Source organism: Oreochromis aureus, linkage group 16 (assembly GCF_013358895.1).
Source record: "Oreochromis aureus strain Israel breed Guangdong linkage group 16, ZZ_aureus, whole genome shotgun sequence".
Taxonomy (NCBI): domain Eukaryota; kingdom Metazoa; phylum Chordata; class Actinopteri; order Cichliformes; family Cichlidae; genus Oreochromis; species Oreochromis aureus.
The window spans coordinates 28,930,378-28,946,416 of record NC_052957.1 but is presented as its reverse complement, the minus strand read 5'-3'; the positions used below and the strand labels follow the sequence as shown (position 1 = coordinate 28,946,416).

The 16,039-nt window shown below is 39.2% G+C and overlaps 2 protein-coding genes across 2 annotated transcripts; both read right to left on the bottom strand.

The window, feature by feature from the left end:
- Window positions 1-4,832: 4,832 nt before the first annotated feature.
- Window positions 4,833-5,753, bottom strand: LOC120433509 (olfactory receptor 13C2-like). The gene has a single exon (XM_039599789.1). It carries the CDS (start codon window positions 5,751-5,753, stop codon window positions 4,833-4,835), a length of 921 nt encoding a protein of 306 aa, XP_039455723.1.
- Window positions 5,754-13,553: 7,800 nt separating this feature from the next.
- Window positions 13,554-14,483, bottom strand: LOC120433508 (olfactory receptor 4C12-like). The gene has a single exon (XM_039599788.1). It carries the CDS (start codon window positions 14,481-14,483, stop codon window positions 13,554-13,556), a length of 930 nt encoding a protein of 309 aa, XP_039455722.1.
- Between the last annotated feature and the right edge of the window lie 1,556 nt (window positions 14,484-16,039).

Genomic DNA, 16,039 nt, shown 5'->3' with positions numbered 1-16,039 from the left:
GAGTTAGAGTTAAGCCTGGACCTTCCTCGAGCAACTTTCTCCGTACATATTCAGAAGTGCATTTACTCAGGATAGCGTCCCGTATCTGGTTATCATTGTCAATTTGAAAGTCAGTCTTTTGCAGCTCACCTTAAACGTGTACAAAATTGTTGCACAGTCTCACCTGGTGTTTGGGACAATTTGTGAAAAGTTTGGCGTGCGTATGCTGCATTCACTTGAGGAACAAAATAAGTGTTGAGCGCAGTCACCGCAGCAGTGTAATCCGTCGCCTCTCCCGTCTGTGGTAGAGTGGAGAAGACGTCCTGCACATCCTGTCTGGCCAAGTGCAGTAGAAGAGCGCGTCTCCGCTGTCTGATCGCGTCTGTAGCATTATCCGTCAAAATAAGACCTTTCCCATCAGCAAACAACTCGAAGGATGTTAACCACCGCGTCCATCTCAGTCTGAGCATAGCTGGATCAGTGTAGCAGGCGAACGGTTGAATACCTGACTTTTCCATGTTAGCCCACAAGTTTTCCCTAACACCGTGCCGCCGCTGGGTCTACTTCTCACAAAAACAAATCCTTGTTTGTGTCATCCTCGTCGCCATTGTTGTGTGCCCACCTTCTTACTAAATTAGGCAGAGCACTCTGAATTAAATCAGGACATAAAGCACGGTCTTTATCTGGCTTTATTGAACACTGTCGATCTGACAACTAGCCACCTAACGGGGCCGCCCTCGGACAACAACATCCGGTTCAAAGGTCATCACCTTAAGACATAGTCAAATATCAATACATGACAATTATTTTTTCCTTTCTGTTGGTAGGTGGCACAGTGCACTTGTGGCAGGATAGTGCTAACATGCACTTGTAAAGGTGTGAGGGTGGTTTATTAAACACAACAAAAGAGATGGACAAAATGGTAAACGGAGAACTAAACTATACTGGGATAACTAAACTACTGAGCCTGAACCAGAACACAAACCTGAACACGAATAACAGCAAGCAGAAAACAGATGACGGTTGGCAGCAGGGAAACACACGGATGAGACATGGTGGATACACAGACGGACCAGCAACTACAAACACAGAAGACGCGACTTAAATACACACAGAGAAACAGAAGGAGATTACACACAGGTGGGGAACACAGCTGGGAATAATCAACAAGACGAGACAGGGTAAAACTGAACACACTCACATGAGACGCGGACCTTCACAATAAAACAGGAAATGAGAACACTACACCAAGACGCAGACCTGACACTGAGAGACAGACAGAAAATGACACATGGAACTAAACCCACACAAAACATGAGAACACAAATCCTAAATACCAATAAACAGAAACATGGAACTCAATAACAATAATCATTATCACCACCATCACCACAAAATGAGAAAATCCAAAACACCAAGATAACTGAAACACAAAGTGCCAGAGAAACATAAGGAACAATCCATAATGCAAAAGTAAACCAAAATATAACAAACTCAAAATACTGGGTCCAAACTGACCCAGAACCGTGACATAAATATGATCAAAATATTTCTAATAATCGGCACATATTAAACAAATATGTAAGACTGCTTTCTTCCATTTGCACAACATCTCTAAAATTAGAAATATCCTGTCTCAGAGTGATGCTGAAAAACTAGTTCATGCATTTATTACTTCCAGGCTGGACTACTGTAATTCATTATTATCAGGATGTCCTAAAAACTCGCTGAAAAGCCTTCAGTTAATCCAAAATGCTGCAGCAAGAGTACTGACAGGGACTAGAAAGAGAGAGCATATTTCTCCTGTATTAGCGTCCCTTCACTGGCTTCCTGTTAAATCCAGAATTGAATTCAAAATCCTGCTCCTCACATACAAGGTCTTAAATAATCAGGCCCCATCTTATCTTAATGACCTTCTAGTACCATATCACCCTATAAGAGCACTTCGCTCTCGCTCTGCAGGCCTACTTGTTGTTCCTAGAGTATTTAAAAGTAGAATGGGAGGCAGAGCCTTCAGTTTTCAGGCCCCTCTTTTGTGGAACCAGCTTCCAATTTGGATTCGGGAGACAGACACTATCTCTACTTTCAAGATTAGGCTTAAAACTTTCCTTTTTGGTAAAGCATATAGTTAGGGCTGGACCAGGTGACCCTGAATCCTCCCTTAGTTATGCTGCAATAGACGTAGGCTGCCGGGGATTCCCATGATGCATTGAGTTTTTCCTTTCCAGTCACCTTTCTCACTCACTATGTGTTAATAGACCTCTCTGCATCGAATCATATCTGTTATTAACCTCTGTCTCTCTTCCACAGCATGTTTTTATCCTGTTTTCCTTCTCTCACCCCAACCGGTCGCAGCAGATGGCCGCCCCTCCCTGAGCCTGGTTCTGCTGGAGGTTTCTTCCTGTTAAAAGGGAGTTTTTCATTCCCACAGTCGCCAAAGTGCTTGCTCATAGGGGTCATATGATTGTTGGATTTTTCTCTGTATCTATTATTGTACAATCTAGTGTACAATATAAAGCACCTTGAGGCGACAGTTGTGGTGATTTGGTGCTATATAAATAAAATTTATTTCTACTGAATTGAAGCAGCCGAACTAATAAAGACCTTGTTCTGTGGACTTGCCATGTGTCGTTCACACCACACTGGTGCCAAAACCAGGGAGGCGGCATGGCGGGTCCACGTCCGAGCCAGAAAAGGGCGGAGCTCGTCCAGATAGTGTCCTGCTGGAGGAGGACGAGCCGCTGCGTGAAGGGCTGCTCCAGCCAGGAGCGGTGGAGGAGTCGCTCCAGTCGCAGATGGAGGAGGTGCATGGGGGTCCCCGTGCCAGGGGAGCCTGCTTGACCTGAGCCCGAGGTCAAGGTGCCAGCTGTTCCTGTTCGGATGCCGGCTGAGCCGCCTGTGAGCAGGGGCTCACGAACATGCCTGCAGGCCCGTGTTTGCGTTCAACATGGTCAACCTTCGGACCAGCTGCGCCGCCGCTGCAGGTGCCTCCCCGGCTTCAATCGCACACCAAACCACCACCACCTATCGCCATCGCCCGATTGAGATGGGGTATGTCTTGGGGCGTGGTTTGCGGTGCCATGCGGGGAGGGTGGACACACCTGCGCGGCATCTGCAATCACACCCACCGAGTTAAACATGGGGAATTAGGGTTGTGTTTTTGGTTGTGGTGTGATGTATGTCCGGCTGGTAGCTGGTGAGCTGCAGCTGTGATAAATAAAATGGCTCAAAACCTCGAGCCGTGGACTCGCCGTGTCTCATTCACACCACAGGTATATTTTAGTGTGTTAACTAACTATTGTGGATAATAAAAATCACAAAACTGTCATTTGGTGGTCATTAAAATGTGTTCCGAATTTGGCAAATTGATGATAATCAGCTCATAAGTCATGACACACTGATCTGCCCTGCATAAGCTCACGTTAAAAGTATTAGAATAGGAAGTACTATCCTTAATTTAATGGGTATCGGATCGATACCATAATTTTCAGTTTTGCACAGCACTAACTACCATGTAAGTAAATTTGACACATTTTGCTGCATCTATTTGTAGTTTCAATGACAGAATTTCTTTCCTCTCTACTTTTTCACCTCAACTGTTTCACTTTTGTTTGTTCATTTTTATCAAACACTTATTCCACACTAAACTCTGTTCTACAAGGTGCATGAGCACACAAGGAAAACAGGGCTGACTGAGATTTGATTGAGGAATCCAGTGTCAGTAATGAAAATGAAGAATGGGTTGCTGAGCGGCGGCCCTTCAGCCCGACCTGAATAATTGTATCGACAAAGAAGACTCGGCTAATGCCCAGTATGCCAGATCACCAGTCTATCCCTGAACACAACCCACACACTCAACTCTGCTGTTTAACAACAAATGTGTTTTTCCTTCCAAATGTGACATTATGTAAGGATAAATAAACAGGCTTTCCAGCAGTATAAGATTCATTGCCAAAAAGCAAAACCGACAAAACACACATTTCCTTACTTTTTATGCTATGTTTATATACACGCCACTCAGATATCATGGCACATATAGAGTAATAAATGAACCAGTGAAAGAGACAGGATAAATAGTCAAAGTAACAATGAAAACAACCCAGGTACATGGAGCTTTAACTAAATACAAATAAATGATAGAAGAACTAACAGAATACATCTAATGTAAAGCTAAATTAAAATTTCTACATTTCTGTACTTTATCATTATTCATCCATTATATATTTATTTCTTGAATTAATAAATTAAAGAAACTTGACAACATTGATGTGGATTATACAGATGATTTTTTTCAGTTAGCTGTACCTAAAGCACAGTTGGTGTCTATATTAAGAAAAGTGCATTTGTATAACTTTTTCATTAATTCCTCTATCTAAAGATCTTAGTTTTCATGTTATTAGAACTCTTCAGGTCTGAAACTGTAATTCTCATTCTCTTACTGAGCTTAAGAAGTGGAAAAGTAAAAAGTCAGATCAATACAAATGTAAATCGACAGGTGCAAAAGAGAGCTATGAGAACAGTAATCAAAAGTAACAGAGGTTATTATACCAAAATGAAAAGACTAATTCCTCTTTTGGAATTAAGGTACCTGTAGGAACAGTTATTGCATGTGTATATTATATATCATCAATACTATGAATGTTAATATTACAAGTAATATTTAGCCGCAAAATAAATAATACAAATGTCATCTCTTCAAAACATGGTGACAGTTTGGTAAATAAATTAATGAAAGTGATTTTTTTTTTTCATTTTATATTTCTTTCCACAGATACAATGATGGTGTAAAACTCCTTATAGAACAAATGACTGTACTTAGCATCCAGTTTTAATACAAAAATTGGATGCTACACTTAAAAGGCCTGACAAAGCAGGCCTTTTAAGTGTTTAGAAATTTCCTTCATTTTGAGCCCATATACAACTGGATTAAACAAAGGGTGATAGAGCACTATTTGTAATGTCATTATTATGCGTACAGTTTTTGGAAAATCTAGTTCCACCCGAGCTATGCTTACATCATACATAAAAAACAAACAGTCACTAATTAAAACTAAGAGATGGGGTAAACACGTCTCTGCAGCTTTCTTCCTAATTTCTTTACAACTTTGATGAGAAACAATAAATATTGTTGTGTATGTGAAAACTATGAAGAGCATAGGAAGTATTACAATATCTAGTAAAGTAACCACACCAAAGACAGTAATTAATCTTGATCTTTGACACTGAAGAGTGTAAACTGCATTATTACAAAATATTCCTTTTATATTAGAGTCACACAGTTTAGCTTCAGCACTCGCTATTACTAGGACAGCAATATGACAAGCAGGTACAAGCCAAGCCACAACCAGGAAAATACTCACAGTAGTTTTTCTCATGATAATATGATATTGTAGAGGTTTACAAATAGCCACATATCTGTCATAGGCCATGGCAGCCAACAGAGGTAACTCTGAACCACCTAGAGTGTAAAACATAAAAAACTGAAAGAGGCAGGCTGAATATGTTGTGACTTGTTTTTCAGATAAAAAGTCAATCAGAAGTTTTGGGTAAATAGTTGTGCTGTAAAGAACAGAGTTAAGTAGCAAAGCAGCAATGAAAATGTACATAGGCTCATGGAGGTTTTTATGAGTAAAGATTAAATACACAATAGTAGAATTAGTGCAGATTATTAGAATATATAATGTAAACATAATAAAAAATAAAATATATCTGTAGTTGTTAATTTCCGTGTACCAGTCCAGAGTTAGAAAGGTAACATTTAACTCTTTATCCATTATTGTTTTCAAAGACAAAACATTTGCTCATAAAATAAATTGCATAACAACTATGAATAGAAAACTTAAGAAAAATAGAAAGAATTATGCCAACATGCAACAGGTGTTTTTCTGCTTTTCATAAAGGTCTCTGAACTTAAAATATATCTTGGAGAGCATTCATTACCAAGATTCACATAGTTATTCATACGAGTCTGTGGAAGGTTTTTATTATTTTGCTTCATCCTCAAGGGAGGGAGAGTTCTGAACCATCATTGTTCTGCCTTTTTGTAATTGATGCTTTGGGAATCTACAGTTAATCCTTCCTTTCTGTTCAATGTGAACATTCAGGACGGCAACACTATCTCTCCTTATAAGTATAAAATTAAAAGTAATACAAGACCAGATGTTTCAATTCAATTCAATTCAATTCAATTTTATTTATATAGCGCCAAATCACAACAAAAGTCGCCTCAAGGCGCTTTAGTATTGTACAGTAGATACCACAATAATAAATACAGAGAAAAACCCAACAATCATATGACCCCTATGAGCAAGCACTTTGGCGACAGTGGGAAGGAAAACTCCCTTTAACAGGAAGAAACCTCTGGCAGAACCAGGCTCAGGGAGGGGCGGCCATCTGCTGCGAGCGGTTGGGGTGAAAGAAGGAAAACAGGATAAAGACATGCTGTGGAAGAGAGACAGAGATTAATAACAGATATGATTCGATGCAGAGAGGTCTATTAACACATAGTGAGTGAGAAAGGTGACTGGAAAGGAAAAACTCAATGCATCATGGGAATCCCCGGCAGCCTCACGCCTATTGCAGCATAACTAAGGGAGGATTCAGGGTCACCTGGTCCAGCCCTAACTATATGCTTTAGCAAAAGGAAAGTTTTAAGCCTAATCTTGAAAGTAGAGATAGTGTCTGTCTCCCAAATCCAAACTGGAAGCTGGTTCCACAGGCTCTGCCTCCCATTCTACTTTTAAATACTCTAGGAACAACAAGTAGGCCTGCAGATCGAGAACGAAGTGCTCTAATAGGGTGATATGGTACTACAAGGTCATTAAGATAAGATGGGGCCTGATTATTTAAGACCTTGTATGTGAGGAGCAGGATTTTGAATTCAATTCTGGATTTAACAGGAAGCCAATGAAGGAAGCCAAAACAGGAGAAATATGCTCTCTTTTCTAGTCCCTGTCAGTACCCTTGCTGCAGCATTTTGGATTAACTGAAGGCTTTTCAGCGAGTTTTTAGGACATCCTGATAATAATGAATTACAGTAGTCCAGCCTGGAAGTAATAAATGCATGAACTAGTTTTTCAGCATCACTCTGAGACAGGATATTTCTCATTTTAAAATGGTAAATGGCCTGTATTTATATAGCGCTTTCTAGTCCCTAAGGACCCCAAAGCGCTTTACATATCCAGTCATTCACCCATTCACACACACATTCACACACTGGTGATGGCAAGCTAAGCTTTAGAGATGTTGCGCAAATGGAAGAAAGCAGTCTTACATATTTGTTTAATATGTGCATTGAAGGACATGTCCTGGTCAAAAATGACTCCAAGGTTCCTCACAGCATTACTGGAGGCCAAGGTAATGCCATCCTGTCAGGAGTTTTCCTGTAGTGCAACTCAGGTCAGAATAAATGACACTCAGACAGGTTTGCAAGTTAACGTGCACACGGGTAAGACTCAACGGAGACTCACACCCTGCAATAGTTGTCAGCCTTTATTTATAGCATATTCTTCTCAGAGACGTACAGGAAGAGATAAAATAGAACTGTGCTGCGTGCAGGCTTCCTGTTGAGCTTTGCACAGAGCGTAACTTCTCTATTTAAGCTGAATACTAAAAGAGCAAACACATCTAGATAAGGAAATGTACTTTTAAGCATAAACATAATAAAAATCCTAATAAAATCCTTTGACATTCCCTCCTGTTGTTTGATATTTTCTTCTATATATGTACATAGCAACTCACTAACATTGTATCAGTCTATGGCCACTTGTAAACATTTTTAGCCAAGACATCATAAAATAGTGGGTTTTGTGAGTATGTTATATCCAAGTGTCTATCTCATTATCATCTTCTTCATTCTGTGATAGGGTGATGTAAGCATGAATTGAAGCAGTTACCATTTTTGATAACATGCTCTTCAAACAAGGTATGACACATGAAGTGAAAAGACATAATAACAGTAGTAGAACACCAACAAAAACAAGTCCTTTAATCAGCAGGGACTTCCAAGAGCCGCTTAAAAGCCACGTAAGCCAGTCTCCTGTGTTTGTGGCATAGTCTCGTTGTTGTGCGTCCCGAAGTTGTCTGAGTATTTTCAGAGCATCAGTCATGTTGGATGAGTGCACATTATCTGGAATGTATGTGCAACATGTGTTGTTAAAGAGGACACATAGTCCTCCTTTCTCGGCGAGAATCATGTCCAATGCTACCCTGTGTTGTATTACTGCAATGCGCAGAGCGTCAATTTCTTGATCCTGTTCGTCGTTGATTTTACATGAAGCATTCAGAAAAAGTCCAAAACGGTAGTTTAGAGTCTCTATTCTTAAAGCGTGTTTTCCTACCCCCACCCATGGGAAGAGTGCGTGAGCAACCTTTTGTCTTTCAGTCCAAAGTTTAAATTCCTCTGGGACATCGGAACCCCACACAGAATCATGCTGCTTGAGGTCTGGGGTGCTTCGTCTTTTCCTTGTTGTTGACGTGGCATCCATGGTTATCTTGAAAGTGTGGTCAGATATGAAAATGGGAGCGCACTGACCTGTCCAATTCCCAGGAAGGATAAAATAGGCTCGCTGGCCACAGAGCCAGGCCATTCCTTGCACCCAATAGGTGCCATTCGAGATGTTGCTGCTCTTCACTGGTCCTCCAGGAGTGGTGTGTCTGTACTGCTTTGCAGTTAGTGGTGTTTCCCATTGGCGTGGATCCGTTCTCTTGGCGGTAGCATAGGCTGTGGCTCAAATTCCCATTGTTTTCGAGCGTCTTCATGATGACCGATGACCAGACACACCTGTGACCTCTGATGAGTAGACCACCGGCAAGAAGTAGAGGGCGGGTGTACCCGATCAGCCCTCCCTCCACCAATAGATCACCAGGAGTTAGGGGTGTCGGCGCTCTAAACGCTCTAGGTTGTCACTCACTTTTTGCAGTGGCTTTGATGAATCCAGGACGGTCTTTCTGCTATTTTGCAGGCAGTTGGTGTGGTGAGTAGCACTTGACAAGGACCTTCCACCTTGGTGAGCTCCAATTTTTCTTTGGAGTACTTTGATAGGATCCAATCACCTGGTTTCAACCTGCAAGACACTGGAGAGATATCACTCGGCAGTTGGTTGTTTAGAACAATCTCTTTATTTTCAAGTAATTTAGTCATCCATTCGGCTAGTGTAGTTTCTCTTATTGACTTATCTATGGGCTCACTTGTGATTGGTAGTGGAAATGGTCTACCGTGAATGATTTCAAAAGGTGTGAGTTTCTGAGAACTTTGTGTCAGTCTCATCCACATTTCTACCAGGCCTATACACTCAGGCCATGGTCTCCCTGTTTCTTCCATGCATTCTCTCAGTCTCTGTTTTATTGTGTAGTTAGTTCTTTCCACTAGTCCGGCACTTTGTGGGTGGTAAGCACGGTGGTGTTTGATGCTGAATCCTAGTGCTTCAGAGACCTTACTGATTACTTCATTAACAAAATGTGTCCCATTGTCTGATCTTATCAGAGTGGGGATGCCATATGTTGGAATGAAATGGTTGCACAAACATTGCATTCCATGTTGCACTGGGTTGCCAGTAGAAGTAACCATCCCTCTATTCTGCCAAATTTTTGCAAAATGATGTACAGCTGCAAAGACATACTGGCTGTCAGTGTATATGTTTATGTCTTGTCCTTCATGCAGTTGACAGGCACGTATAACAGCTGTAAGTTCTGCGCTGTGTGCAGAATGTGAGGAAGTTAGTGCTTTTGCCTCTAAAATTGTGTCTACTGTGGTTACCGCATAACCCACACACAGTTCCGCCTCAAGGTTATTTTTGGACGCTGAACCGTCTACAAAGATGTTAACGGAACCAGCCTGTGGGGTGCTGTAAAGGTCAGCGCGTGGTTTTGTTTCCTCATCTAGCTTCTTTATACAGCAGTGTGCGTCACCATCTTGCAAAGTAGGGAGAAGTGCTGGGTTTAACTGTCCACACTTCTCAATTCTGATGTGTGACTGTGAAAGCAAAATGCCTACATAGGAGAGTTGTCTGGCATGTGTCAAACTTCTAAGTTGGGACAAACTTTGCATTGCTTGCAGTTCATAGCTCACAGCTCTAATACTAGGCATCAACAAATCATATGCCTAATCATTATGTGTCACTGTGATCCACAAGTATGATCACAAATTTGTTTTTCAAACCAACAAAACAAACAAACAAAAAACAAACAAATTGCCTATGGCATCAAGGCTTTGCGTTCATATTAATTGAGTGTAAGCTGCTTTCTTCATTGCAAGTGTTTGTTACAATAAGGTTTAATTCATGCATCTTATCACTGAGTTCTAAATTCAAACTATCTCACTTCTGACTCTTTCCAAAAATAATTTCACATATAACAATTTGTGTATGTGTTGTCTATTCATTAATATAGTTGTCAATTATTTCTGTCATTATTTTTACCTTCTTTTGTTTATGACATGGCGGACATCTCTAAACAATCATGAGTTCAGCCTTCAATTTCAACCCAATTATACCCTGTATTCTCGCACTCACACTTTCCCAATTAATCTATGCTTTTGACGCTGTACTCAAGGTTCCAGGTTGAGAGAAATCCAAATCCACCTGTATTGACACATACAATCAATATCATTTTCATTACTTTTCTTAAAACATTCATTCGCTTCATCTTCTTAGAGTTTAACTCGTCTGTTTCTCTCTGTGAGCTATCTTTACACACCACAGGCACACATATTTCCTGTTTCTGCAGACTAATCGAACTCTTTTGTTTTACTCCCTCTTTAAGTCTACTAAATCTTGATCTAAAACCAATACACCTTTATGTCACGCTCACACTTCTAAAATAGGGCTCTTTCAGACATCAGGAATCATCACACACACTGCCTTTTCTCTCAAACTTCCACTTGTTCACTCACTCTACTATGAACCTTTGTAGTGTTATTATTACTTATTTTTTTATTATTTTTGTACAAATCACACCCAATCACTCAAAACCTACTACTCACAGCATTCACACAGTTAAACTACTACTGAACTACTACTGAAAGATATATAGTGGTCACTTACTATACATCCACAGTAATGAATTCAAACTCTATTTATACAATTGTAGTGAGCAAAACCAGCATCTCAGTCACAGGCATTTAGCAACATTTGCAAACAATAGTTATAAAGCTCAATAACACTCTAAACCAAAAGCAACAATCTCCATGCGCGTCACCGCATGTTTTGAAATGTTCAAGTGTTTTACATGAAAATAAATTTCTCAGAACAACACAATCATTGCCTTGTGCTGACTGAATTCCTCCTTGCAAGAATAAACTATTCAAAATACAACTCCAGTAGCGTGACTTCTTTTATTTAATGCACTAAATTAGCACAACAGTCTTCTGAGAGGTAATCATTAGTGTAGAGGGAGAAGAGCAGCAGAGAGAAACAGAGGCAAGAGAGAATAGAATGACCTGAGTAAGTGATGTAAGTGATTTAATCCTATGATGGTCAACCTCTTTGGTTTAGTACAAGTACACCAAGTAACTGTTTCACTGTGTCACATACATATTGTCAGGGAAGGACCCTCATTGACAACGTGTCAAAGAGAGGCCAGTACGTAATATGTGGACCCAAACGCAGTTACAATCACAGACAGCAACAACCAGATTTAACACAAACCTTCATTGAAAACACAGGAATAAACAATGACATTAAAAGAGTGTACGTGGCACAGGGGTCGTGAATGTGAAGGGTCTGAAACAGAGGAACAGTGTGGTTAAGTGAAGGAAACAGAGGCTAGAGGGAATAAGAATGACCTGAGTAAGCGATGTCTTGCTTGGCAGGTAAGAGGAAGATTTCCCCGGGGAACTGAGGTAAGCATAAGAAGGAAAGGCCGTGTAGTACTAACACAGGTTTGCAGACCGTCTGGCGAAGAATAGTTGTAGATGCTTGTCCTAAATACTGCTGGTTGATTGTAGACAGGTGAAGATGAGAGCTGTGCTTGATGAGGTCTCCGCCCAGAGGTGGGAGTGCTGAGACAGTGTGGAAAAGGCCAATCGCTGGACCATGACACATATCTGTTCACAGTATAACACTGGAAGAAGTTTATAAATGAAAATTGCAGGATTGCCACTGTGGGCAGTTGCATAGATGTTTACCGTGTATGCTCTTGCTTCCTTACAAGTAAAGTAAATTTGTTGCAACTCGCTACTCTGTCTGTCTCACTTCATAAGAGAATCTTTCTAACAAGCCTACAGAACATGTAAACAACAGAAAACGACATATTTTGAAGACAGGCACATTTACATTCCAGGTTTCTAAAAACAACAACAACAAAAAAACAATATCAACATATAAGAAAAGTTCAGAGGTATATTTTACTGTGTTAACTAATTATTGTGGATAATAAAAATCACAAAACTGTCATTTGGTGGTCATTAAAATATGTTCAGAATTTGGCAAATTCATGATGATTCAGCTCATAAATCACGACACACTGATCTGCCTTACATAAGCTCCCTTTATCGGGAAGACAGGGCTGCCTGAGATTTGATTGGGGAATCCAGTGTCAGTAATGAAAATGAAGAATGGGTTGCTGTGATGGTGAGTAGCAGCCCTTCAGGCCGGCCTGTATGATTGTATCGACAAAGAAAAATAATACCAACCGTTCGGTCCACTGGGCAAATGCCCAGTATGCCAGATTATCAGTCTATCCCTGAACACAACCCACATACTTGACTCTGCTGCTTAACCAACAATTGTGTTTTTCTTCCAAATGTGACATTATGTAAGGATAAATAAACAGGCTTTCCAGCAGTACAAGATTCATTGCCAAAAAAGCAAAACTGACAAAACACACATTTCCTTACTTCTTATGCTATGTTTATATACATGCCACACAGATATCATGGCACATATAGAGTAATAAATGAACCAGTGACAGAGACAGGATAAATAGTCAAAGTAACAATAAAAACAACCCAGGTACATGGAGCTTATTATTCATTCATTACATATTTATTTCTTGAATTAATAGATTAAATAAACTTGACAACATTGATGTGGATTATACAGTTGATGTTTTTTTTCAGTTAGCTGTACCTAAAGCGCAATTGGTGTCTATATTAAGAAAAGTGCATTTGTATAACTTTTTCATTAATTCCTCTATCGAAAGATTTTAGCTTTCATGTTATTAGAACTCTTCTGAAACTGTAATTCTCATTCTCTTACTGAGCTTAACAAGTGGCAAATTAAAAAGAGAAATCAATGAAAAAGTAAATCGACAGGTGTAGAAGAGAGCTATGAGAACATTAATCAACAGTAACAGACGTTATTATATCAAAATGAAAAGACTAATTCCTCTTTTGGAATTAAGGAACCTGTAGGAACAGTTATTCCATGTTTATATTATGTATTATCAGTACTATCAATTTTCATATTACTAGTGATATTTAAACCGCAAAATAAATAATACAAATGTCATCGCTTAAAAACATGGTGACAGTATATATATATATATATATACACAAAATGTGTTCTGGAAAGCATGATTTGATGGTGTAAAACTCATTATAGAACAAATGACTGTACTTAGCATCCAATTTTAATTCAAGAAATTATTTTGCCCTGACAAAGCAGCTTTTTTAGATGTTTAGAAATTTCCTTCATTTTGAGCCCATATACAAATGGATTAAACAAAGGGTGATAGAGCATTATTTGTAATGTCATTATTATGCGTACAGTTTTTGGAAAATCTAGTTCCACCCGAGCTATGCTTACATCATACACAAAAAACACAGAGGCACTGATTAAAACTAAGAGATGGGGTAAACACGTCTCTGCAGCTTTCTTCCTAATTTCTTTACAACTTTGATGAGAAACAATAAATATTGTTGTGTATGTGAAAACTATGAAGAGCATAGGAAGTATTACAAGATCTAGTAAAGTAACCACACCAAAGACAGTAATTAATCTTGATCTTTGACACTGAAGAGTGTAAACTGCATTATTACAAAATATTCCTTTTATATTAGAGTCACAAAGTTTAGCTTCAGCACTCGCTATTGCTTGGACAGCAACATGACAAACAGGTACAAACCAAGCCACAGCAAGGAAAATACTCACAGTAGTTTTTGTCATGATAGTTTGATATTCCAGAGGTTTACATATAGCCACATATCTGTCATAGGCCATGGCAGCCAACAGAGGTAACTCTGAACCACCTAGAGTGTAAAACATAAAAAACTGAAAGAGGCAGGCTGAATATGTTGTGACTTGTTTTTCAGATAAAAAGTCAATCAGAAGTTTTGGGTAAATATTTGTGCTGTAAAGAACAGAGTTAAGTAGCAAAGCAGCAATGAAAATGTACATAGGCTCATGGAGGTTTTTATGAGTAAAGATTAAATACACAATAGTAGAATTAGTGCAGATTATTAGAATATATAATGTAAACATAATAAAAAATAAAATATATCTGTAGTTGTTAATTTCCGTGTACCAGTCCAGAGTTAGAAAGGTAACATTTAACTCTTTATCCATTATTGTTTTCAAAGACAAAACATTTGCTCATAAAACAAATTGTATAACAACTATGAATAGAAAACTTTAAAAAAAAAGAAGCAAGAATTATGCCAACATGCAACTGGTGTTTTTCTGCTTTTCATAAAGGTCTCTGGACTTAAAGTATATCTTGGAGCGCATTCAATGGGATGCTGTGATGGTGAGTAGTTGAGTAGATTGACACAGTTATTCATACGAGTCTGTGGAAAGTTTTTATTATTTTGCTTCATCCTCAAGGGATGGAGAGTTCTGAAACACCATTGTTCTGACGTTTGCAATTGATACTTTGGGAATGTACAATTAATCCTTCCTTTCTGTTTAATGTGAACATTCAGGATGGCAACACTTGCTCTCCTTATAAGTATAAAATTAAAATTAATACAAGACCAGATGTTTGAAATAAAGAAGAGTAAAAAATAAAAATTGATAAAGTCAATAAGAACAATTCTCTCACACATAGTAATCGCAAGGTGGCAACATATGCTTTCAACATAAAATAATCATTGTTCTCAAATCATTGATTAGGTGACGTCATAGCAGTATTCAGATTGGTGATGTCCTTTGTGCAAAAACTGTTCAAAAGTCCAGTTTTGTGTCTCTTGTATCATTAGCCCAAGGACAGAAAATCTTATATAAACTAAGTGCAACAATGAGTAATGCAATGTGCATATGTGCATATGACCAGCATTGTTGGGAAGGTTACTTTTAAATGTATTCCACTATAGATTTCTCAATGAGAGTAACGTATTCTGAAAACTTTGGATTACTTAATATATTATTCTGCTTTATACAACATGAATGTGCTACTACCGTGTGATTTTTTACTGTTACTGAAGGTTACTCACAATTTTTGCAGCCATCTCATATAGAAAACTATTCCGCGCTTATAAAACAGGTCTACGGGACCTCTGGCTAATACATCGGGTTCTGTGTCGGGCTCATAGCCGAAAACTAACTTTACTTTGTTGTCTGGGTCAACTTTGCTAGCGAGAGACAGAGAGTGGCGTTGAAAGGCTGCTCTAACGGAACTTATTATTTCAGAGGAAAACACGAACACGGTGTACAGTCGAGTCTTAATAGCTTATTTACAACTGGGCTTGTCAGGCACTCTTTTTGGCTTCAGTGGTTATTATTATATTTACATGCTTCCAGCTCCTGTTTCTGGTCGGTGACAAATCATACATTTCAACTCTCCTTTTTCTCCCTCCCTCGCGCTCATAGAGCCATAACGGGTATGGCAGTCCATTCTCCCTGCAGCATGGACTACATTGTCCATGAGGCTACATTCTTTAAGGCTATACCTGTAACACTCTGCCTATTGCCTTCATGAAGGGTGAAGGGTCTGAAATATGGAATAGCGTGGTTAGGGAAAGGAAACAGAGACTAGAGGGAATAAGAATGACCTGAGTAAGTGATGGCTTACTTGGCAGGTAGGAGGAAGGTTTCCCTGGGGAAGCGATGTAACCATAAGAAGCAAAGGCAGCCTAGTACTAACACAGAATACCAGACCATCTGGCAAATTCTTTGTCGATACA